General features: G+C 37.7%; 1 protein-coding gene across 3 annotated transcripts in view; it reads right to left on the bottom strand.

The window, feature by feature from the left end:
• RBM39 (RNA binding motif protein 39) overlaps positions 1-24,560 on the bottom strand; it is a 48,082-nt gene that overhangs the window by 11,073 nt on the left and 12,449 nt on the right. For 2 of the 3 annotated variants that reach the window (XM_084645772.1, XM_084645774.1), the window contains 12 exons: positions 17,049-17,243; positions 15,803-15,868; positions 15,643-15,696; positions 13,838-13,955; positions 12,991-13,143; positions 12,092-12,229; positions 8,493-8,558; positions 7,162-7,366; positions 6,913-6,990; positions 3,940-3,972; positions 1,912-1,987; positions 1,680-1,785 (listed from right to left, as the gene is read on the bottom strand). In XM_084645772.1, coding sequence (XP_084501898.1) covers positions 1,680-1,785; positions 1,912-1,987; positions 3,940-3,972; positions 6,913-6,990; positions 7,162-7,366; positions 8,493-8,558; positions 12,092-12,229; positions 12,991-13,143; positions 13,838-13,955; positions 15,643-15,696; positions 15,803-15,868; positions 17,049-17,243 — 1,288 coding nt within the window. The remainder of the gene's footprint in view (positions 1-1,679; positions 1,786-1,911; positions 1,988-3,939; positions 3,973-6,912; positions 6,991-7,161; positions 7,367-8,492; positions 8,559-12,091; positions 12,230-12,990; positions 13,144-13,837; positions 13,956-15,642; positions 15,697-15,802; positions 15,869-17,048; positions 17,244-24,560) is intronic. The other variant, XM_084645773.1, reaches the window with a different exon arrangement.

Genomic DNA, 24,560 nt, shown 5'->3' with positions numbered 1-24,560 from the left:
GTCAGGCTACGAAACTGGGCCAGACTCCTAAATTAGTGACTAAACTAAATGGTAAAAGTCTTTCAAATTAGGAGATGTCAAAAAGCAAAGGAATTTTATTTTTTTATTCCCACTTCCTGTTTCAGCAACTGGAAGTAAGATGCAGGTGTCATATCCCTTTACACAGTCTCACATAGCATGCTGAATAGCTTAAGACAATGGGGGAGGAGGGTCCTCCTAAGGTTGGCCTTTCTCAGCGTGTTCTAGCTTGTGATCTGTGCAGTAATATCCCCAAGAACAGGAATCTGTGATGAATACTCAGTTCGCATTTCCCTAAAAGTTTTTGTTTTAAGCTGTCTGCAAACTCAGGCAGACGCCATTGCATCAGTTCACATTCTGTTCACTTTGGAATAGTCTCTTCACAATGGTAAGGTTTATTTTGAAGGTGATACCATGGAATTGCATTCCAGAATTCAAACTAAGGGTGAGGTCCTATCCCAAATCCCAAGACATTCTGAAATTCATGGTAGCAACACCCAAATGAAATAGATCCTTTGAACAGAAAATAGTACGGTTTGGTCGGAAGTATAAATCTAATGAGGTGACAGTAATTAATGATATATTATAGGGCAGGAGAGTTGGATCCTGCATTTTTTTTTTTTTTTTTGGAGGCTGCAGAATTGTGTTTCCCTGTACCTCCCAAGAGTTTTTCCTCCACTCTGGTGAAACAATCATTGATAACAAAGTTGTTGTGTTTGGGGATAAAGTGCACACTACTGCCTTTTAAACTCTCTCCTCCAAAGTTATTCAGTAACATCTGAGTAGACTTCCCTTCACCCTACCGGACAGCAGCCTCACTGGCATATGATAAAGGTACAAAAACTGTGGAATGTCCTGCACTAATATCAGCTACATTAACCCAGGCTGTTTCACTGACATAATTCAGTTCAGCTTTAAATTATGTTGTTAGAAATCAACCAGAGTTGTCCAGTCACTATCTTCAATAACCTTTCTCCTCCTCCTAAAAGGAGCAGAGACTGGCTGAATAGTCAGCCAACATGCGCATATCAAGGGAAGGGTCTTTCAAGCAACAAATGAACCCCTGAGCACTTATGTAGAAAGAACATAATGCCCGAGGGAGAAGACATTAGCCCACTGTTTCCATATAGAAGACACATCATCCCCAATGGTCTTCACCAGCCAGGGACACACTGGGCCATCCCACAGTCCACAAAGGAGACAGCAGTTTCTGTATTGCTAAAGAATTTTACCCTATAGTGTTAGTGTATTTTTCAGATAGATTACTGACTGAAGTATGCTATTCAATGAACTCACACAATAAATATCACAAGTCTGAAACAAACTAAGGCTACCTGGTAGAGGGGTTCTCATTACAGCCCAAATATGCATTTCTGCAATATTTTAATTTGACTCTTTTGTAGACCCACAAGAACATGCTAAACTCTGAGTGAGAAGTCTTGTAGCTACAGAAAATTGCCTATCCACTTACAAAAGTAGATAATTAAAATAATTGCTGGAGTGACTCTTGCTTAGCTGCATTCAGCAACTCAGAAGATTTTTTTTTTAATTAAGACATTTCTATTCACCCCAACACAATTGTAACGCTTGCGAAAGAGGTCTGACAGTGACAACTTGAAAAGAGCTTCTAAAATTTGTTTAATACCTCTCAAAAGACATACCTGAGCTGAATTTTTGTCTACATAAATGTGGATAACTCCTCCATGTTTGTTACATTCCTCAATAACATCATCCTTAATTTCTGTATCCCAGCCAGCTTCTTCTTCACTGCCAAAGGAAAAATTCAAAAGTGAAAACAAAACCACGCCTCCAAAAAAAACTAATTTTCACACTAATTCCACTAATGTCAGAAACAAATGTGTAACAAATGGAAATAGACAGCAGGTAACTTACGTTTGAGGGTTAAACATATTGGAAAGCTGGAAGCATTGTGTTGCAAGTGGTTGTACAGAAGCAGCTGCAGCCAAGACTATTTAAAGAGAAAGTGACATGTTTTTCTGTCATTGAAGGAAAAAGTCTTTTACATAAAGTTTAATTTATAAGTAAGGCTTTTTCTGTCTGTGCTTCAAAATCACAGAACCACAGGACTGGAAGGGACCTCAAAAAGTCATGAAGTCCAGTCCAGTCCCCTGTGCTGTGGCAGGGCTAACTAAACATCCCTGACAGATGGTTGACCAACCTGTTTTCATCATATTCAGTTACAACATTAATATTTTTAATCAGATGCAGATATCAAAGGCATAGAGAAGTGAAGTTACATTCCTAAGATTAGACAAGCAATCTATGACAGAACTGGAAATAGAATTCAGAACCACAGTTCTTGATAAACTCCCCCCACAAAACCAAAAACAATTTATTCTTAACCTCATGGTAAGAAATTTGTTAAAATAATTCTTGGGAGCCACTCTGATTAATGTACCCAGACAGACTTGGAACCCAGGCATCCCTACTCCCAGCCTCATGCTTTAACTAAAAGACCAACACTTCTGAATATAATTGTAATTACTATACCAACTTACAAGAAATCAAAACAAAGTGTCTAAAAGAGATGAAGTTAACTTGAAACCAATCAATTTCAAAACCTGAGTTAAAAGTAGATGCTTGTACTATACTTTCAAGCCTTCCGAGATAATTTGTTTCACAATCATTTTCCTATATTTAATGAATCTCCCCCTCTGAAGTATTATAGGAAACAGCAAGTAAAAAGCTTAGACAGCAATAAGATTTTTTATTTTTTTAAACCTGATTGTCTCTAAAAACAAATTGGAATTCACTGACATTTGATGTATGTTAGAACACAGAAAATATAGCGTGCCACTGGAATGCATGCAAAAGACAGAATCTCAGAACTGTCCCATTTAAAAATCAGTGCAGTTTAGAACTATTAAATCTATGCCTAAATTCAGTTATCCATGATTATATTAACCAATTTAAACAAAAACATAAGTAACCAAATATCTTTGAAAAGATTTGCCTGTCCCAAGCATTCCAGCAGGGAACTGTACATCCTGCAGCTCAATTTTAAGTAGAAGAGACAGTCTAATGTATAAACCAAATGACAGCTCCATATGGAGACAACAGCACCATTCACACTTATGGTGATAATGGAACCATGGACAGGCAATAGCGAACTCTGAAAATTCATTAATATATTTAACTAGTTATACTATAGCAAAAATACAAAAATTTGCAGTTTTCCTAAACGGCAGGGTTAAATATCAGTTTAGAAAGCTTTTCTGAGTAGTGAAAAGGGAGGATATTAACATTTTACCTGTAAGTTACCGAATGTTACAGTACTGCGCTAGGAATGGTTATGTTAGTTTGACTAAAACCTAGCAATCAGTAGCCTTCCAGTGTGGCTGACTTACAACAGCCAATTGAATAATTGCCCCATTGTAAGTTATTCTTTGAAGTTAATTGAAATTTACATTTTATTCAACATGAAAAAGGAGTCAAGAGTTCAGGTTATCATTTTGAGAGCTCAACTCCCTTTCTAGGTCTGTGGAAGTTTTCAGATGAATAGTGGGGTTTTGTGACTTGCCCAAAGTCATATAATAAATGCATGATTTGTCTGGGAATAGAACCCAGGAATCCTAACTCCCAGTTCCCTTATTTAACCACCCCCTCTAAGATATATAGCTAGAAAACTGTATTTAATTATTAATTTTTAACAAGAGTTGTCTTAATAGTGCAAAATTTATGAGGTGTCAGGAATACTAGGGTTAGGTGTTATATATATCTATATCTAGAAAGCAATATATAAAACCAATAACTTAAAATGTGTGTTTCCTATAGATACCAATAAAACAGCATTTCTTGGGTGCTGGAAGAACTTTCTACACAGATGTAAAGTGCTTCTGGTACAAAGAACCCACTTTTGCAAAACCCATTTGCCAACAGTAAATGTTAATCCAACCGTACCTTCATTCTGCTGGGTGAGTCTGGTTTGCAAATCTAAAGAAAAGAATGTATAGAAAAATAAAAACACTAAACACTAGATCTTAACTGCCCACCTAAATCTAGGTTGGGCAAGATCTTCATGCAGATACACACCACCTCCAGTCTACTTCTATTTCTTCAGATAGGAGAATAAAGATAGCTTTGTTCCTTCTAATTTATCACATGGGAGGTGCTCAGATACTAGTGACTAGGAGGACCTATAACTATCTAGACAAATATTCTCCAAAGAGGTAGCATTCAATTAATGGACAGCAAAACAAACATGAAAATTCTTTGGTCCACACACTTTACCATAATCTGTTCTATTTATCCTCTTGATAAAGAACAATTTGGACACCAAAGTAGTAGAGAGAGCAGTTTTAACAAGCATTATACACCAACTATTTCTGTACTAGTAGTTTTATCTTCATTAGCTGGAATCTTCAATGTAATTTAAAAATAGAGGTTATCAATTTTCATTTAAAAAATACAAATAGATGTTTCAGCTAGCAACCTTTTCTTATAACAGAAGTCAATGCTGAACTATTACTTCAGTGCTTTCCAAGTTCAAAATAGTTTGAAAATATCTAAATAAGCCTCGAAGTATAGTTATCCATTTTACAAATGGGGGAAATGAGGCAGAGATAACATGACTTTAAGCATCACTACGGAACACAATGACATTGCCCGGATTAAATTTGACGTTCAACCTACGCCTCTTTAAATCAGCAGGAATGGTAAACTGTGGGTTGCAAGTGATGTAAATATAACTTCCAGCTTTCTTCCTCCTGCCCAGATCTTCCATTAATTCACACAAACACACAAAAGGGAATTGTAATACTTTAAATGGGTGAGAACGGACATTTCAGAGGAGGGTGCATGAAATCTCAGATCTTGTTTTATTTTGTTGACTAGTCAGACACTTCACTATCTCCTCATAGAACAGTTTTTGTACACCTAATTATTTATGTCCCGTATCTGAAAGTGGTCTTATTGCAATAGGTGACCAGAACTCAACACAGTGGTCTAGGAGAGGGATTTATATGACTAGCATTTTCTGGATTCATTTGCTCTTCCAACCTATAACCAGATATAGTGCACTCATTTCCTCTATAGTCTGCCCTCATCCATACAGATATTCACTTTAGGTCCATGTACTGATTAATATATGGTTTGTACATAAAAATGAGACTAGAGTTAGGTTGTGAGTAGTTTTGAGGATGTGTGTGTACTGTAGTTGGCTTTATGTTGAAAGTGCAAAGAGGTTTTAAGAGGTGAGGCATCCAAGTGTGCAGTTATGACACTTGTATGAACGAAGACTGCTTTCCCTGGAGTTTTAGTGATTTCATTCATTGGAAATGCAATGGAACAACCTTAATTTTGTTTTAAGTAAAAAAAGAAACCAAGGAATTCCCAGGTTTCTAAATAAATATAGATCAGTGAAGATATTCACATGACAGCTATCAGGATTGATCTGTACTATTCTTCCCGTGTCCTATTGTCCACTGTGAAGTCCCACTCCCTTTGTGATCCCTCGCACAGCTTCTCACTGCACTGGCATCCCTTCACAATGTCCCTTGCATCACAAACCAGTTACTTGCCCAAAGCCCCAATGAAGATTAGGTCCTCATTGGTGCTGGAAGCTGTACACAGCCCACTTAGGAGACCACCCAAAGGACACAAACAAAGGATTGAGGGATAGAGTATTATGCAAGTAAGTGAACATGGCAACTGGCAGTTTTGTTATGTTTTTTGCTTTTTTAATATAACTATTTTAATGGTAACAGATTGGATGGGGGAAAAACTGGAATGGAGATAAGAGTAAGGGAACAGAAAAAGTAAGGGGGAAATGGACAGTCACAGTTCCTCATCTGCTTAGCCATGATGAGCAGGCAGCGTTTTCTTGATATCACAGCCAAAGTGAGTCTTGAGGAGGAGAGAGTTGAAGGGTGATATGGTAGTAGCTCTTATCTGAGAGTCTTCCCCATTTGACAAACTCACTGGGTGGTAAAAGGCAGCATGTAGATGAAATGAAGGTAGATGTCACCAATGTAGTAAGTTACTAGATCATTAGGTAGGGCAAAGCTAAGTTGTGAAGAGTCTTAAAGATAAAGAAAAGCATATGTATAATGAAGAGGTGAAAGGGGAAGATAATGGAGGGTCCTGAAGAGGACTGATGTGGCCAGGGCAATGAGTCAGAAAGATAACCTTAGCAACATTTTGTATGGATTTTTCAAGGGTAAGGTTATAGTAGTCAATGCTAGACAAGAGGAGGTTGCAAATATCAAGATATAAAATAGAAGCACATGATTGAGAGATTTACATACATGGATGGAGAGGAAAGGTTGGATCTTTGAAATGTAACACAAGAAACTAGATGTAGTCATGACTTGCATGTGCAAACCTAGAGGTCAGTCGAAGACATCCAGGTTACAGACTTGAGAAGGTGGCACAATAGTATGATTGTACACCGTGATAGAGCTCAATAGCTCAGTTTGGGACTTGTTGATTTTAAACCCTGCAACTGACACCCATGAACAGGAAATGTCAAAGCATGACTATGGTAATTCCACATTAATAGGATACTACTGATCTGTGCCTAACAGCAAAAAAAACAAGTTGTTTCTCCACTCCTCTCACGAGAGAGGCAGTGAGGACTCAGATTGCTAAGAATTATCTAATCTGTACAATGCGCTAGTAAGCGTACTACAGTATATTTGCAAAACAGCACAAACTGAACCACATTAAAATAAATGAAGAATACATTGTGATACGTTATCCTTATTTATGTTTGTAGATTTGCAGAGTTGAATAATTCACCATGACTGGGAGCTCTGCTGTGAACTACTATAGTTCTAATGTTAAATCACAAGATATAAAATATTTTCACCTCCCTTGAAGATATAAGCATGCTAAAAACAACATGCCAAAATAAATGAATCCTCAAATTCTTACCTGCCACAGCACCAAATGCTAAAGATCCACTCATCTGCAGAGCCTGTTGTGCAGCTGGGGGAATCTGCAAACCAGTACCTGCGATAGAAAGTACTAGTCTGAGTTCTTCACTTGGTAAGTAGTCTAGGAATTAAGTCTTGGGAAGTAGCCTAGCTTAAGAATCTTAGCGTTCTCAACATTAAAGGAAGTGAAATACTTCCTACTAAGTTAACCCCAATATTTTCACATAACCTATATTACCACACTTACCCTCTGCAAGTCTTGCCATCAACTGTAGACGACCAGTTGTTCCCAAGTCAATTCCAGTCCTTTCCAGTTCATCACTGTCCAAAAATGAACTAGCACTGGAAGCATCAGTGCGTTCTGTTACATGACCTACTTTCATTGGCCTGCCAGCTAGCTCAAATCCATTTAGTTGTTCCAAGGCTTTTTTGGCACACTCTGAATCTGAGAACTGTAGAATTATACATGGTCAGTGTCTAGCAAAGTTCATAAGGTACTTTCTATCAAACGTATTATCTATAAGAATATATCTGAGACACCTTTAACTTTAAAGAAGCAATTTAGGGATTTTTTTGTTGGCATATCTATTCAATTTTTTAATGATCATCTTCTGTTCTAGGCATCTATTCCACAAATTAAAAATTCCAACATAAATCAAGGCCATGCCTTCAGCTTTCCTTCAGTGAGCGGTCAGGAATGAAGTCACTTTTCTTGGGTCATGCCCTTGTCTTGTGATCTCAATTACTGTAGCATGCTTTACATGTAGTTATGGGCCAATCAAAGCTTCAGGCAGTGCAGCATGCGGCTCCATGTCTACTTAGTCAGGTGTCAGCCACAGACTGCACATATAACAGTTACGTAGTTGTGGTGATTCCCCCCATCTGTTTCCATGTACAATAATCCAAACTTGGCTAACAGCTGAGAGCTCTTCCTTCCACCACATATTGCTGTGTCAGTTTAAACACTAGATCTTAGTTCCCAGTTTTGAACATCTGCGCCTGGCTAGATGTGCTCTCCTTCAAAACCCCTAGCCTCTGCCATTTGATTCCTCTAACAAAACTTAACTTTGCGCAAAGGCCTATTTCCACTCAAGCTTTTCCTTGAAGGGGTGGTGACATAGCTTACTGAGGTAATTGGTAATACTGGTCATGTGTGAGTTTACTTTGTTTTTAAATACCGTACTTAATCGCCAATTTGTTAATTAACCATCTGTGATGCCACCAATCCAGGATTGGAAGGCAGACTAAAGAGACATGCCCCAAGGGTTGGGATTGTCCAAAGTGAATAAAATATTTCTAACATACAGAGTGATCTGTGTTGCTGTAAGAGTGCTTTAAGGAGCTGGACCAAAAAGAGCTAGCTATTCCTTGGAGAAAAGCAATCGAGTTACACAAAGCTCTTTTTTGTTTAAATCACATAGAAACCATCTGAAGAAGTTTTCTAATCTCAGTTTAAACCTCTGACTCTGGGCAGTTTGTTTCTGCCTGAGCTCTGAAATGCCCATGTTCAATCAGTGGGATTTTGGATCACCAACCTAACCCACAACTCTGCTAACTTATTACAAGTCAAAATCTTACCGTAATAAATCCATATCCTTTGGAGCGTCCAGTTTCACTATCCATCATCAGTTGAATGCTTTCAATCTAAAAAATGAAAAAAAATTAGACTATCACACATTACATCCCATAAAGACGAATGAGCAGTTCAATTTAGCCTTCTCCCACACAAGTTTTTTGAATACATCACAAGTTATCGAACAAAAGCATAAAACAGCTGGTATAAACACATGGTCCATAAAGACAGGTTTCAGAGTAACAGCCGTGTTAGTCTGTATTCGCAAAAAGAAAATGAGTACTTGTGGCACCTTAGAGACTAACCAATTTATTTGAGCATGAGCTTTCGTGAGCTACAGCTCACTTCATCGGATGCATACCGTGGAAACTGCAGCAGACTTTATATATACACAGAGAATATGAGCTCCATAAAGGAGCTTAAAAGCTTTTGCTGGAAGTTTTTTTACTCAAAAAAGGTGGAGCTGGTAAAAGCATCTACATTAGCATAAAGGTAACTTGTAATTTACTAAAAGTGAGACATGCAGGGTCCTCTGTTGAGTGCACCAAAACAGCCTCAGGTATGTTCAATTTATTTTTATGGATTATTTTAGGCTCCTCAGCCAGCCAATGGCTTCCACTCAGATGTGACCTCTTAGCACATACTATGATAGCACAGCCATCATCAATTGCTGATTGTTACATCAACTCAGATACAAGCAATTGCAATTTTGTACAATGTATCAAATTATAAAATGAGAATCTAGTAGGAGCTAAACTAAAAAAAAGTATAAACATTGAAAGTCATATCCTTGCCTGCTGCTATTTTGGGCAGTGAACAGAATTTCACAAGTTACTGAATTTTTGAAAAAAAAAACTATTTGCAAATAATCTGTAACCATAAAATATCAGATTGTTATACATCCGTAAAGGGGGGGGAGGAGGAATAATAAAGGAGATGATTTTAAAAACCCATATCTAAATCTACATTCCATTTTCTTAAGTCTTTCTTGAAGACTTCAACCCTATCCCCTCCTGGCCTATACTATTCCTCTTACCAAAGCTTGATCAGGATAAAACAAAATGGAACACAATTAACAATTTCTTACAGTTCTCTGAAGGATATTCTTTTAACAAGGCTGTAACTTAATCATAGAATCACAGACTTTAAGGTCAGAAGGGACCATTATGATAGTCTAGTTTGACCTCCTGCACAATGCAGGCCACAAAATCTCACCCACCCACTTCTGTAACAAGCCCCTAACCTATGTTTGAGCTGTTCAAGTCCTCAAATCGTGGTTTAAAAGACTTCAAGGTGCAGAGAATCCTCCAGCAAGTGACCCGTGCCCCATGCTGCAGAGGAAGGCAAAAAGCCCCAGGGCCTCTGCCAATCTGCCCTGAAGGAAAATTCCTTCCCGACCCCAAATACGGCGATCAGCTAAATCCTGAGCATGTGGGCAAGACTCACCAGCCAGACACCCAGGAAAGAATTCTCTGTTGTAACTCAGATCCCAACCCATTTAACATCTCATCACAGGCCATTGGTCATATCTTCTGCTAATAGTTGAAGATCAATTGATTGCCAAAATTAGGCTATCCCATCATATCATCCCCTCCATAAACTTATCAAGCTTAGTCTTGAAGCCAGATGTGTCTTTTGCCCCCACTGCTTCCCTTGGAAGGCTGTTCTAGAACTTCACTCCTCTGATGTTCAGAAACCTTAATTTAAGGGAATATATGTACTCAGATTTTATTTAATAGGCATTTGACTAGTTAAGGAAGAATTTAAGGAGTAAAGTGTCCCACCAAGTAGTAAATACAAGCAGTACACAAAAATGATTTTTGAGAAGCTAGATAAGCAGAGATGGAAGTGGGTTGCAAATTACATTCATTTAGTCTTTTTAAAAAATACAGCACTCAGACTGTAGACTATTGCAGACATCTCTAAGAATCGTTATACACATGCCCATCTGTAACTTTAATTTGTGTGTGCAAAGGGACACATTTTAACAGTTTCATTATATAATCCATGCAATACACTAGTTATCTTAGTGTTATCCAAAGATTTAGCCCATATTTGTACATTACAAGGAGTTTAACTATAAGGCTATGGTTATGAATTAGTATGCAATGAAAACAAATATGACTTTTTTGCCCAGAGTACCCATAATTTCAAATTATACATTTTACTTGTTAATTTCAATAATTTGTTTTAATTTCCTTTACTCAGCATTAGCAAGAACTTTTCCTAGAAAGGGTTATGTTATATGGGTTGCTATTACAAAAATTACTCTGAAGAGATATGTTCAGTTTGAAATAGTTAAAAATAGAGTGTGAAGTCTCATTTATTGCACCTCCCTTGGAATTTCTGCCATGTTCTGTTTTAGGATCACATAAGAGGAAGATTGGCCGATAGCTGGCAAGACACATGATCAAAGGTGAGTTTATGGTGGGAGAGACTAAAGCATGTTTGTATTACAAGAGGAAGAATCAGAGGAGAAAGGTGAGAGTAGGGATGAAAATGGTGGCAAGGAAGATCAGGAGACAGGATGAGAGCTGGAAGCGGTAACAGGAGGAGATCTCAGTTTCAGTGTTGACAGAAAAGGCAGGAGAAGTAAATGGAAGTGAGAGGAGGTCCCATCAAATTTCTAAAATTTTCTTTTGGAAAAAGTCAGCAAGATCCAGAGCAGAGAGGGAGAAAGGAACAGGAAGCGGTGGAGAAGAGGGAAGTGGCAAAAAGCTATCCAGGGTTGCCCAGACAGATACCTGATCTGGGGGGGAAGGGTCAGGGATCATAGACAGTTGGTCACAAATAAGATTCTCTGGTTGAGATAAAGCTTGGGCTTAGTATGACTTCTGCTGGTATTTGATTTTGTTGGAGATTTACGGAGTGAAAAGTTGTATCTTTTCCTTTTAGGGGAGAATACACAACTCTTGGGGCCAGGATGGAGGAGACAAATGGAGCCCAAGAATACATCATTCAAGCTGTTAGCTACAATGCAGAAAGCATCAGAAGAGATTTATGTATACAGTTTTTAGAAACTGTCGAGTAGGTGGCTGACTGGATATTTGTGAGCTACTGAATGGCTTGTTTGGTATGTACAGGAAGTAGATTGTTGCAACAATTTGAGATTCCACAGCTCAAAAGGATCTTCCTGACTACCTCCTCAACCTCATGATCCAAAAAACGAAAGGGAAACATTTGCCTCAAAAGGGGAGGCAATCATAAGATCTGACAAACCATAGCTAGTTTAAGTACACAGAATTCCTTAAACATTAAAATGCGTCACCTAATCTTAGCTTGACAGGTTAGTCCCTGAATTCTCAGCTCTCCACATCACACCTACCTGTTCAATAAAAATGGTTGAGTATTATTGAAAATATCTTAATTTTAATACAAAATCCCTTATTTGTTTTCAGATGTAATCAGAATACTTAACCCCTACTGGATTTATAAACATGCACATACATATGAGAACAGGAAGAGAAAATTTTTGTAGATGTGGAATTTATATACAATCAGGATGCCCTTTCAGTCCTTTGTATTTATTATATGAAACAGGATCTAAAATAAGAGTAATCGCAACATGCACTTCATAACACCTCTGTCATCAATAAGAACTCACCCGACCAAATGGTTCAAAGATTCCACGAAGCATATCTTCAGTTATGTTGAAGTGTAATGATCCTACATACAGTCTCATGGGCCCAGCACTGCCTTTCTGTAGGTTATTGGCCATTGCTGCTGCTCTGTTTTTCTCTGCCTAGGGACAACAAAATTCCCATTGTCCGTAACAGCCTAAGTAAAAATCTACTAAATTCACTAAAAAGTGGAAGCTCGAAAACTCTCAGTAAAAATGGCTTGTATATAGGCTAACTTTAATAACTTAAATGCTATGAAAAGTCCATGCTCTTGATTAGAATTATGCAACTAGAAATATGCCTGAAATGGAATGAACTGATGTAGATTATTGGTTTCTCTAGTAAACAGAATGCAGTTTGCTTGTTAAATATGCATGACTACTACACATAGGATATGTACTATTGTATAAGTCAGTTAACAGTCCCCTTCTTAGCCTTAATTCCCTCATTTACCCTCTACATATCACTCTGTATTGATTTGTCTAGTTTTATTTCGACTCAGTTTTCTGTGCCTGGCAGTATTTATTAAAACTGAAGCAACCACTTCAGTTAAGGTTACGTTTCAACTGTAACTCAATTTTCAGCTATTCAACCATACAACAGTAGAAACAAGAATGGAGTCCAGCCATCCCATTCTCTGGCCTTTAGTGTGATTTGTGCTATCCCTTAATATAATTAACAGTAACAACATTAGTACAACTTTGGCATAAATATGGAGAAATTAATTTTGAAATGGAATATGTGTATCTCTGCAAATTAAGTAAGTCTCACTGAAATCAACAGTGCTTCAAGGATGTGTATATTACCTCTTGGTCAAGCAGCAGATGCTGCAGTATAAATGTTACATAATTCTATGACTAGTATACAACCAACCACAACTTACTTGCGATGCTTGTACTATGATTGGTACTCCCAGAACACGCTGTCCAGTTAGTCCTATTGCAAGAGGCACTGAACTAACATCAACAAATTCTACATAAGCAATTCCCTTGGAACGTCTTGAATTTCTATCAGAGATCATCCGCACATCACGAACCTACAAGAATGAAAATCTCAGGTTTATCATTAATCTCTATTTGGCACAATTAACTTTTATATAGTTACTAAGGGACTTCATGAATATGTACAGGAAGATAGCTATTGTTTGACTCAATACAGATGCTTAATGATTTCATAACTGTGTAATAACTCTACAGACTTGATACACAGTCACACTACCTTCTAAACCAACACATCCCAAAAAAAGTTAGCTTCATGAAAGTCATCTTTGGACTGACAATTTTGACATAAAACTGAAGGTAGTAAGGAAAAAGGGTTGTAAATTCCAGTTTGTCAAAGTTGTTGCATCACTACAAATTTTCTAACAGCTCACCAGAAGGGGCTACCATATTAAAAAGGGACCGAAGCTTAAAATTCCATCTTATGCTGCAGACCCACATGCAAAGATAAAATCTTACTTCTTATTGCAACAATACATGGAGGACCTAATCAGAATTACTTCCATTGCATTGGTCACTGGACAAATGTAGGACACAGGCAAGTCCCCCATGAGTTAAAGCTCTGATTTTGCAAACCAGTCCGGACACAAAACTCCTAACTAAATATGAATTCCACATGCAGAGGATCTGCAATAGGAGGCCACAATTTTGTAGAGGGCTTCAATATTGGAAATGTCACTGATCCTGCACACAAACAATATTTATATGCTCATTTAACCCACCCTCAATTACCTTTCCTACAGTAGAGAAAAATTCTTCCAAGTCTCTTGGCCTAATTCTTGCAGCCAACTGCATACAGAACACTGTTCGAGCATCTCTCTCTTCAGGGGTCAAATTATCAATTGGCTCTCTGCAAAAAAAAAAAAAAAGAAACTCGGTTCTGATTTAAGGCAACTCAGTTTGGGCAAATGCAGAATTATATGTCATTTAAGCCTGACAAGAAGTCAAAACATCTACCTAACTTTTTTATAAGTTATGAGCCAAGATTTAAAAAGAGAACCTAAATGTAGTCCTTTAAAATGATATTCACAAGTCGTACCACACAAGTATCCCCACTAACTTTAAAGGGAGGTGCTTAGCACTTTGTTAACAAACAAGTGCCTTTTTTTTTAAAGTTTATATTGCAGAACTGGCTAGAAGACTCAACCACATTAGGGCCCCATTGTGACAGGCATTGAATAAACACTGTAAACTCTTTGGGGTAGGGTTTGTCACTTTACTATATAAAAGACAATATGCAAAAGACAGAGAAGGTAAGTGGGGGGAGTGAAGAAACAGGTAACAAAATAGGATATTTTGTCACAGACTGTTCATTTCTTAAGACATGCAGAAGCAATGATCACAATAACTAGGGACCTAATTTTATACAATTATTTTTGAAGACACACAAAGTGACTACAGCCAAGATTTCAGAGAATAAGAGTCCTAGCTGGCTGTGTGGCCATTTCACACAAGTACACTGACTATCACTGTTGTATCAGTAAGTAATGCCAACATGTCCATATACAGAAAGTCCCGATTGTTTAAACTTGGTCATGTGATATTTTAGTTTAAGCATTTGTTACCACCAAAAATGTAAAAAAATCCAAAGATGCAAAGAGTAGAAGTTCTAACAAAACAATCAAGTAAACTGCTAACAGAATAACTGCTATAAAATTGAATAATTACTGTAGTCACTTGTCCTAGCAGCACTGTTTTAGTAGCAGGGAACATGTCAAAGTGCAGCGTGTGTTAGGGCTGCACCACTTTCTTTAATTAAAAATAAAAAAACTTAAGATTCTGAAGAATATGATTACGCCATATAGACTTCATATACATTATACAGGGCAGATCTAGCCCAGATCATCGGTGTTTGACACCCATGTATTAATCTGACTTTACACACTGGAGTTGAACTTTCAGTACCACATTCAGTGAAACTAAGGGTGTGGAATTTAGGATTTGACACCACACGGTGTAAGAAAATAAATATTTAGGCTAAGTATGAGGAAAACCTTCCTGACAGTGAGATGTGTTAGACTGGGAAACAGTCACTCAGTTTCATTGTGTTACATACAGAGTAACATACTGTAGATAAAAATCACACACTTGTAAGTTGATGGACTGGATGACCAAAGTAATATTTTTCCATCTCAGCTTTTATGATTCTATAAATGAGACTCATGAGAAAAAATGAGCCAATTTCAACTGGGTAAACTATAACTTAATTCAAATAGTCTTAAATATGAAAAGCAAGGCAGGATTTATGCAAAACCATTTTGCAACAGTGAACAAGGTGTTTACAGTAATTGAATTTATTAAATTTTATGGATATTCCTTCAGCAGAAAAACAATATATATTTCCCCCCCAAGCCCTCCCTTCCATGCCAAGCACCATGGATACTTATATTGATCAGACAGATCGATTTGGACACTGGCAATCCTAAATCTGGCTTGCACAGAAAGTAATTGTGCAGTTCAAGATGCAGCATCATCTCACATAACATTCAGCATAACAAGACTAATTACAAGCTAAGAAATAGCGTGAAAATAGCTACCTAACAGGGCTCTTGTCTTTTCTGAATGGACTTTTGCTTCTGGAGCGCCGTCTGCTGTAAACATTAAAAAATACTTACTAGATTATCAAAAAAAAGTACAAAGTAGCTTAATTTTTAGTACAGACACTTAAATAGCCACAAAAATAGAAAACTCAGAAACCTTAATTTGATGCTGTGAGGCAGACCAATCTTCCCTCTGATAGCACTGTTGAATTTTGGACCAGAACTAAGGTAAAAACAAAGAAGAGCTTGTTATAAATCCAGTACATGACTAGGAAAAATATAGTATCCTGCCAACCTAATGCTTACTGACGTCCCTGTTTTTTAATTGTTATATGGGCACAAATACAGTTCAAGACAAGTAGTGCTAACTCAAGAATATTAGTTTGACACAAATTATAAGAAAAGGTTATCATTTGTTCATTCCAAGGATCCTCTATTTTCCTATACTTATTTTAATACTATTTCTGCATATACATATATGTAATTAGAGGCTTTAACACACATTAAGCGCAACTGTGAGCCAACCTCTTAAATAAACATCTCTTGTTAACTAAAGATATTCTCATCTACTGTTAGCTACACCGTGCCACCAAGTGGCAATGATGCAGCTCAGGCAGAATGCCATCATCCACAAAGATCACAGACTCAAAAACTGATTAGAAAACAAACTTTGAAAAAAAATATGCTCCATTGCTTGCAGACAGCTTTTTCATGGAACAGGTAGTCCTTAGCTACCAACTAGGTATCTTCCTTCTGGAATAGTTTTGTCCATTTTTTTCTACATACCTCTGTTTACTTCCTGCTTTGTGCACCAGCATCAGCGATGTCAGCAAAGCTCTGGGAATACAGTTTGTTAGTTAACGCCTGATGCAAGTTTGTTAGTTAATGCCTGATGCAAGCCCAGCAGGAAGAGGGTAGTTCATATTTTTTATGGATCCCATAAAAGTTTCTTTTTAGAAGCAACAGCAATCAACTTAAGAACCTGCACCCTACTGGAAACTATCATCCAGTTTTTTAAGTGTTAAACCTTCAACATGACCTGTTTTAACTACTACTAAGTATCTTTTACTAGGACTTTAATAGATAATTTCCTTTCATCCTAATCCAAACTAAAAAGTTATATTCTGATTTTATGCTACTTTTTTTCTATCAATTTTTAGTTCAATTTAATCAAAATATAGGTTATTTGCTTGTAATTTAGGATAAAAACAAAATTACTATAGTAACTGAAATATATTACATTACTTCCATTGTTCTCCTTACTGCCTTGTAAACTGCAACATTACTTTGAACACTTGTTCAAAGTAAAAAGTAAACTGACTAGTTTAGAAAGTACATAGTTCAGTTCAAACTTTTACAATATTGATGTGAAACATGCTCAAATGTACATTAAAATAACCTACTATGGGCTTCTATAGCGGCCTCTGAATCTACGTTCTCTACTTCTAGAGCGGCTACGTCTGCGTTCTTTGCTTTTGCTGCGTTTCCTCTCCCGGCTTTTGCTCTTTTTCCTCTCACGATCACGGCTTCGTTTGCGCTCTTTACTTTTGCTCCTCTTCCTCTCATGACTGCGACTTCTGCTCTTGCTCTTTTTTCTCCTAAGAAAATACAACTTATGTTACAGATGTAAAGAAATCTCAATGTTGGCGTCTATCATTATGCATCAGCTTTCCTCATCTAATTAGTCCGTCTTCTCCCTGACAAACAATGTACTAATTTTATTTTCGCAACCTGTAATGCCACAGACACTAACATAGGAACAGCGACATCAGTTTTTATATGCTTGATCAGCCATTAGCAAAAGAGATAATTTTAGAACGCTTAAAAGTTGAGCATGAATGCTCCCTAGTTTCAAGCTCTCTCATCTTTTGGCTTTGTAAATATTAAAAAATAATATTTCCAATGAGCATCCAAGCTTTCAACATCTGCTAAGATGGAGAGTCAAGTGGGGCTGCCTTTTCATAGTAAAAATAAGGCAAAAAGGACAAATTACCTATTTTTTTTTATCCTGACAGACATCTTGAAATTTTGCAGCATTACTGTAACAGCAACAATATGCAACTGTGTTCACTTCCTATTAACTACAGAATTCCAGAAGAGCTGTTTAAATTTCACAAACCTGAAACTGTTCACTGCTTATAAACTAAAATAGTAGTTACTTTTCTAAAAGATCACCACTGTACACAGAGACCCAAACAAATATAGCTGGACCGAAAGGAGAGGAACAATAAGTCTGTCACACAATTCGATCCTTTCCATGTGTTTGACTGCCCCTTCCCCCCAGAAAAACCCAAAACTTAGGCACCAGGAGCTGAAGACTGTCCTACTGTCTCCACAACAAACAGAACACTTCACAAAGCGATCACTCTATATCTGACCTATCAGTCCCCATCTTCAGAGGAAACCTGCATGACACTTTCAAAAGACGAGTCTGGGAGGTTAAATTCATAACTTTGCTAGACAAAAATCACAGACTGAATACACACCCTGGATCTATGGCTTATTACAACCACCTATAACCCACTAACAACCCCCCCCTCCCCCAATGACTGAAGGGGGATTAATGAGCTGCTTCACATTGAATGGTCCCTTGAAATGTGTTAACTATTGATGCTAAATCAATCTGTCCCACCTTGTGTTTAGCTGTGACACTCTGAGTATGTTTCCCTGGCATGAAAGAGAGCTTGTGTAAACTTCTCTCTCACCAACAGAAGTTGGTCCAATAAAAGATATTACCTCACCTACCCAGTCTCTCTAATAACCTGAGAGCGACACAGCTACAACACTGTAAATAAAAGATGTGGCATTTTAAAGGACAGTCAACTTAAAAAAAACACACTTTTTTTCAAGTTTTAGAAAAAAACAGACCAAAGTAAAAGTAAAACAGACTTCTTTAACAAAGAATATTTTTGAAGAGCTTTCTGTTAGGGCTGTCAATTAATCGCAGTTAACTCAAGCGATTAACTCAAAAAACTTAATTGCAATTAATCACAGTTTTAATTGCACTGTTAAAAAATACAATACCAATGGAAATTTATTAAATATTTTGGATGGTTTTTTACCTTTTCATATATATTGTATTCTGTGTGGTAATTGAAATCAAAGTGTATATTTTTTATTACAAATATTTTCACAGTAAAAATCAAACAAAAGAAATTGCATTTTTCAATTCACCTCATACAAGTATGGTAGTGCAATTTCTGTCATGAAAGTGCAACTTACAAATGTAGATTTTTTTTTTTGGTTACATAACTGCACTCAAAAACAAAACAAAGTCCACTCAGTCCTACTTCTTGTTCAGCCAACACTAAGACAAACAAGTTTGTTTACATTTAAGGAGATAATACTGTCCTCTTCTTTTTTACAATGTCAACAGAAAGTGAGAACAGACATTTGAATGGCACTTTTGTACCCGGCATTGCAAGGTATTTAAGTGCCAGATATGCTAACTATTCATATGCTCCTTCATGCTTCGGTCACCATTCCAGAAGACATGCTTCCATGCAGATGACGTTTGTTAAAAAAAAAAAAAAAAAAATGATGCGTTACTTAAATTTGTGACTGAACTCCTTGTGGGAGAATTGTACGTCCCCTGCTCTGTTTTGTTTGCATTGTGTCATATTTCACATTATAGCAGTCTTGGATGATGAGCCAGCACATGGTCATTTTAAGAACACTTTCACTGCAGATTTCACAAAAACCCAGAGAAGGTACCAATGTGAGATTTCTAAAGATAGCTACAGCACTTGACCCAAGGTTTAAGAATATGACGTGCCCTCCAAAAATCTATGGGGTACAAGGCATGGAGCTTGCTTTCAGAAGTCTTAAAAGAGTAACACTGAGGTGAAAACTACAAAACCCGAACCACCAAAAAAGAAAATTAACCCTCTGCTGGTGGCATCTGACTCAGATAAAGAAAATAAACATGGATCAGTCCACACTGCTTTGGATTGTTTTCGAACAGAACCCATCATCAGCACGGACGCATGTCCCCTGGAAGGGTGGCTGAAGCATGAAGGGACATATGAATCTTTAGTTTATCTGGCAAGTAAATATCTTGTGACGACGGCTACAACAGTGGCATGAGAACACCTGTTCTCACTTTCAGGTAACATTGTAAATAAGAAGCTGGCAGCATTATCTCCTGCAATGTAAACAAACTTGGTTGTCTGAGAGAGAGACTGAACAAGAAATAGGACTGAGAGGACTTATAGGCTCTAAAATTTTAGATTTTATTTTTTAATGAAGTTTTTTTGTACATTTGTAAGTTCAACTTTCATGATGAAGAGACTGCACTTCAATACTTGTATTAGGACAACTAAAAATACTATTTCTTTTTTGTTTGTTTTTTTACAGTAAAAATACTTGTAATCAAAAATAAATATAAAGTGAGCATAGTACACTTTGTATTCTGTGTTGTAACTGAAATCCATATATTTGAAAATTTAGAAAACATCCAAAAATATTTAAATAAATGGTATTCTATTATTAACAGTGTGATTAATCGCGATTAATTTTTTTAATCGCTGACAGCCCTACTTTCTGTGTGAGCATTTCAAAACACTGTAGTCTGTTTCACTCTTTCCTCTTTTGTGGACCTTTCACTCAGCAAAAAAGGAGAGAAAAGCCATTGGGAGACAGGACAATTATAAAATCAAGACGAGAGATTTCACAGGAAGATCCAACGCAAACATTTTTTAGAAATGTTTAGATTTTATTGTATCCTTTTAAAACTACTCTTAAGTTATATCTCAGTCATTATACCCTCCTACAATCCATGCTCTCTAATATCTTCATGAAACCACCGAGAACTGGTAAGAGAACACAGCTGAAGTGACAACAACAATGGCCAGCTCTACATCTCCTTTACATCAGACAAAAAGTAGTCTCCCATCTTTTTCCACACTTTGCCGAAATCAGCAACTGGACGAAGACCAACTGGCGAAAGCTGAACCCAGGCAACACTGAGGTGAGGATGGTAGTCAGAGGGAAGCACTTTGAACAACTCCACTCTTATAACATCCCCCTCTATCACTGGCATCCACCCTCGGATACTTACCTGAACTTGGGTGTCTTACTTCCACTGCTAATGAATGGCTATGTAGCCATCATCCTGACAACAGTCACTTGGATCTATTTACAGCCAGAAAATTGACCACATTCGCACAAAGATTCGATGACTGATCCACAGTCATGACTGCTGCAACTATCACCATCCTGGTCAGGTGGTCGGTAATATATCCCTACTGCTATATTCTTATTATTAGAGCATGGAATTACTATCCATAGACATTCTGTGGTATAGTTTCGTTCATTTAAGATTTTTACTTCATTTGATTCTACGCTTTAGCATATAGTGCCATTTCCCCAACCAGCACAACCTGTTCTGCCCTTCCGAAATATTTTGTACCCTAGTATTACTATGTCCCATTGATTATCCTCATTCCACCAAGTTTCTGTGATGATTATATCTATATTATCTCTAATGCTTCCTGGACTTCTCTCTCACCACTGTCCTCTCCCCTGGCCCGCACCCTCAGTACCCACCACAGCACAGGACTCAGAAGAAGGCCAGATTGTTTTTACAAATGTTGATACCATGAACACCGCTCTTAACTAAAGCTCCCCCTCCCCTCCGTCTGCTTTCCTTTTCCTCCCTTTGCTTCCCCAGCAACAAATCCACCCCAAAACAGAAGGAATCTCTCAATAATGCCAACCAGACAAATCTAATTATCTATAAAATGATTTTGCATAGAAAGAGCCGAAGGTGGAGGCGGAATAGAGTAATACCCAGCTCTCAATTACTGCTTTTCATCAGTAGATCTCAAAACACTTCACCAACCAGGTCAGTGAATTAACTTCTATCTTAACTATGGAGCAACAGAGCAACTAACCCCTCTTTTTAAAAAACAAAAAACAAACAAACAAATAAAAACCCCACACACACCCCATGCACCCCCTCCCCCACAACCAGGAAACAGTGAAACTAGCTATATGCAAAATACTGCCAAATGCACCAAGTAAAATGAAAGACAAGAGCAGCTTTAATCTTTAATTTACAGTAATCTTCGGTGTTATAAATAAAATCAGATAGAGGGAAGTATGAATTTTTTTTAAGTCAATAGTTGTTTGTACTAAAAGGACACTATCTTGGATTTAATCAAGAAACTTGCCTGCTCATTCCATTCTTTCATGTAATTAGGTGAAACTTGCTGTTTCTTTCTGTTTTAACAGAAATGCTACAGGCTCAATAGAAGGGGCATCAACCATAATGGTCTATTTTAAATTAATCATACTGGGTGAAAAATTGTTGTAGAACCGTTACTCAGAAGTGCTTTGGGGACCAAAAAGAAAACCTCGGAGGAGCAAAACCCACAGAAGAGGAATTTTCTCAAATAGCATAGAGCAGCAGGATCAAAAGTGCAGACATGAAGCATGAATAAGAAATGAGAGATGCTGCAAAGTACGGACAGCTCGTCTGCTGCTGGTCAGAAGCAGTCATCAACCACTGCAACAGAACTGCTGACCATTAGCAACACATCCAAATGTATGAAATGACGAAGTGTGTCTCAACTGTTTCATCCTCTCCACCATCTTATTTACCTACATTTTCTGGCTTCTCAACATATTACTCTGACTTAGACAGAATCCCTATGAAACAATAATACATTTTCCTGTTTAATTTTCAAGCTAAAAATAATGCAATTAGGAAGCTTCCTCTCCATCCCCTCAAATGAAAATGCTACTACTCAAGGAATAGTACCGAACACTGAGTGGCCATGGATCCATCACTTCTACCCTCTCTTTCCCTCCCTCTCAAATACACTGCCTCACATTAGGCATTTTTTTTGAGTACATATGATCAAGCAGCATCTTCAACTAACAAAATATGGCCATCATTCCTAGCAGCTACTGCAATGTTTCACTCTCAACAGCAGCTGTTAAAGAGTTCAGAGCTTATTTCCAATGCTCTCAGTAGGGAAACTCCCCACCGTCCTTCACAAGTGTGTAGAACATGGCACAGAGCAAGAACACTGGGGAAGTATATGTTTCTGCACTTCAGAAAAACCCTTCCATTTAGCATTAGTCACTTTACTTCTCTGTACTGATGTTTCCCATCCCATCTTTTGACAATCTTATCTATTTAGAATGACTAAGTTCTTATTAGGCAGCGATGTCTTACTATGAATTTGGTCAAGGCATAATGCAATGAGGCCCCGCTCTAGGTAAGGGCCTCTTGGCACTACCGTAATACAAAGAAGCTGCACATCCCATCACCATCCAGCTACTGCTGAGGCAATAATTAAAGCAATACCTCTGTTAGAAAAGTGAGGAATTGGTTTCATTAATCCAAAAAAACAAAAGACCACAGGCTTGGTCATTCAGAATCTCATCGGGAGCAGAAAAACTTAACACTATTTTCCAATTTTTTTTTTAAACTCATCACTTAAGCTAATACCCAAAATTGTTACAACTAAGAACAGACTAAAAAAACGTTTCCATATACTTTGTGCATTTAACAATATGACAGTATAAACACTGTTCTGGTAGAACCATCCACAGATACAAAATTTGTATCTGCACCAGATCCGTGATTGGCAAACATGGCCCATGGATGCGGATATCCAGAGGATATCCACAGATTTGCCAGGCTTTAATAGTTGGGTTTGTTTTTTGCAGTAGTGCCTATATTCATGTGGCACTTTCCAGACAGAGAAGGCATGATTTCAGTTCTGAGAAAATTAGTCTACCCCCATCAGTGATTTTATTCTATTGTCCAGGAGTCTCTCACGCTGCAACAAGAAACAAACGTCCTAAGACAGAAAAACGTGACAGTAATACTCACAAAATAGACAGAGGATCTCAGGGACAAGTTTTGTACCTGAAGTTGTTTAAAAACTGATTAGATTGAGTTGAGTGTCCCTTTATTTCTCTAGTGTGAAAGAGGGATGGACAAGTTGCTGTTATGCTATCTTACGTACAAAATGAGCTTTAAGAAGTCTTCTTACTCTTTGTCCAGTGAGGCAACGTTGGTCAAGAAAAACTGTGGCCTCAGATCACACTTTCACTCACACCTGTGATTTTAACAGTTAGTGGCAGCAGATGGTGGGTAGATCAGACAAACATGTTCCACCTACTGCTCCATCAGTTGGAAAAGCTCCATGCATGCCAAATCCTTAGCTCCATGGTATATTAATACTGTTAGACTTCCAAAGGAATGTTACACTTGTCGACACCAAACATGTGAACCACTCAGCAATGTGTTATATTTGCAGCTAGTCTTCAGTAAGTATAGCAAGCATTTTGTTCACAGAATGGCACCTAGCTTACAAGGAAGTCATTACTGTAGTGTTGGCCCAAGCTCCAGACTGAGACAGTGAAGGCTTGCTCATCTGGAAGTTGGATATTCAATCACTGTAAAGGACTACTGGCCTAAACTTGCTCTAGCCTGGTCACAAGTCAGAATTAATAAGACTCCTAAGTTATCAGTATCCTTCGGATTGTGCAGTGTGTTGTACTTGGGCAGGCTCTTAAGAGTCCCCTCTTATTTCTCTACCTTATCTCAGTTTTCAGCACCAAGGGACTTGGATTCAAACCAGACACATCTAGTTGAGAAATGCCCATACCAGCTGGGGATTCAGGTCTGGCTTTACAAAGCCCCAAAATACTATTCACTGTCAACACAGGCCATATGGAACCCCATAAAGTGCGGTTTAGTCAGAAGAGCATCTATATAAAAATGGCACTTTGACTCAGCCACAGCAATTATGGGACAGCAAGCTGGAGACTGTTCTAGCTCACACAATTGTTAAATTTCTAATGCAGGGCCACCTTCTGCTGTTACACAGGTAGCCGAATTTAACCCAATGTATACTTTAGCAATAAAGAGATGCAATACAAAAAAAAATTAACTT

Source organism: Lepidochelys olivacea, assembly GCF_965140295.1.
Source record: "Lepidochelys olivacea isolate rLepOli2 genome assembly, chromosome: 13".
Lineage (NCBI taxonomy): Eukaryota > Metazoa > Chordata > Testudines > Cheloniidae > Lepidochelys > Lepidochelys olivacea.
The sequence above is the reverse complement of the archived record's forward strand: the minus strand, read 5'-3'. Positions and strand labels throughout refer to the sequence as shown.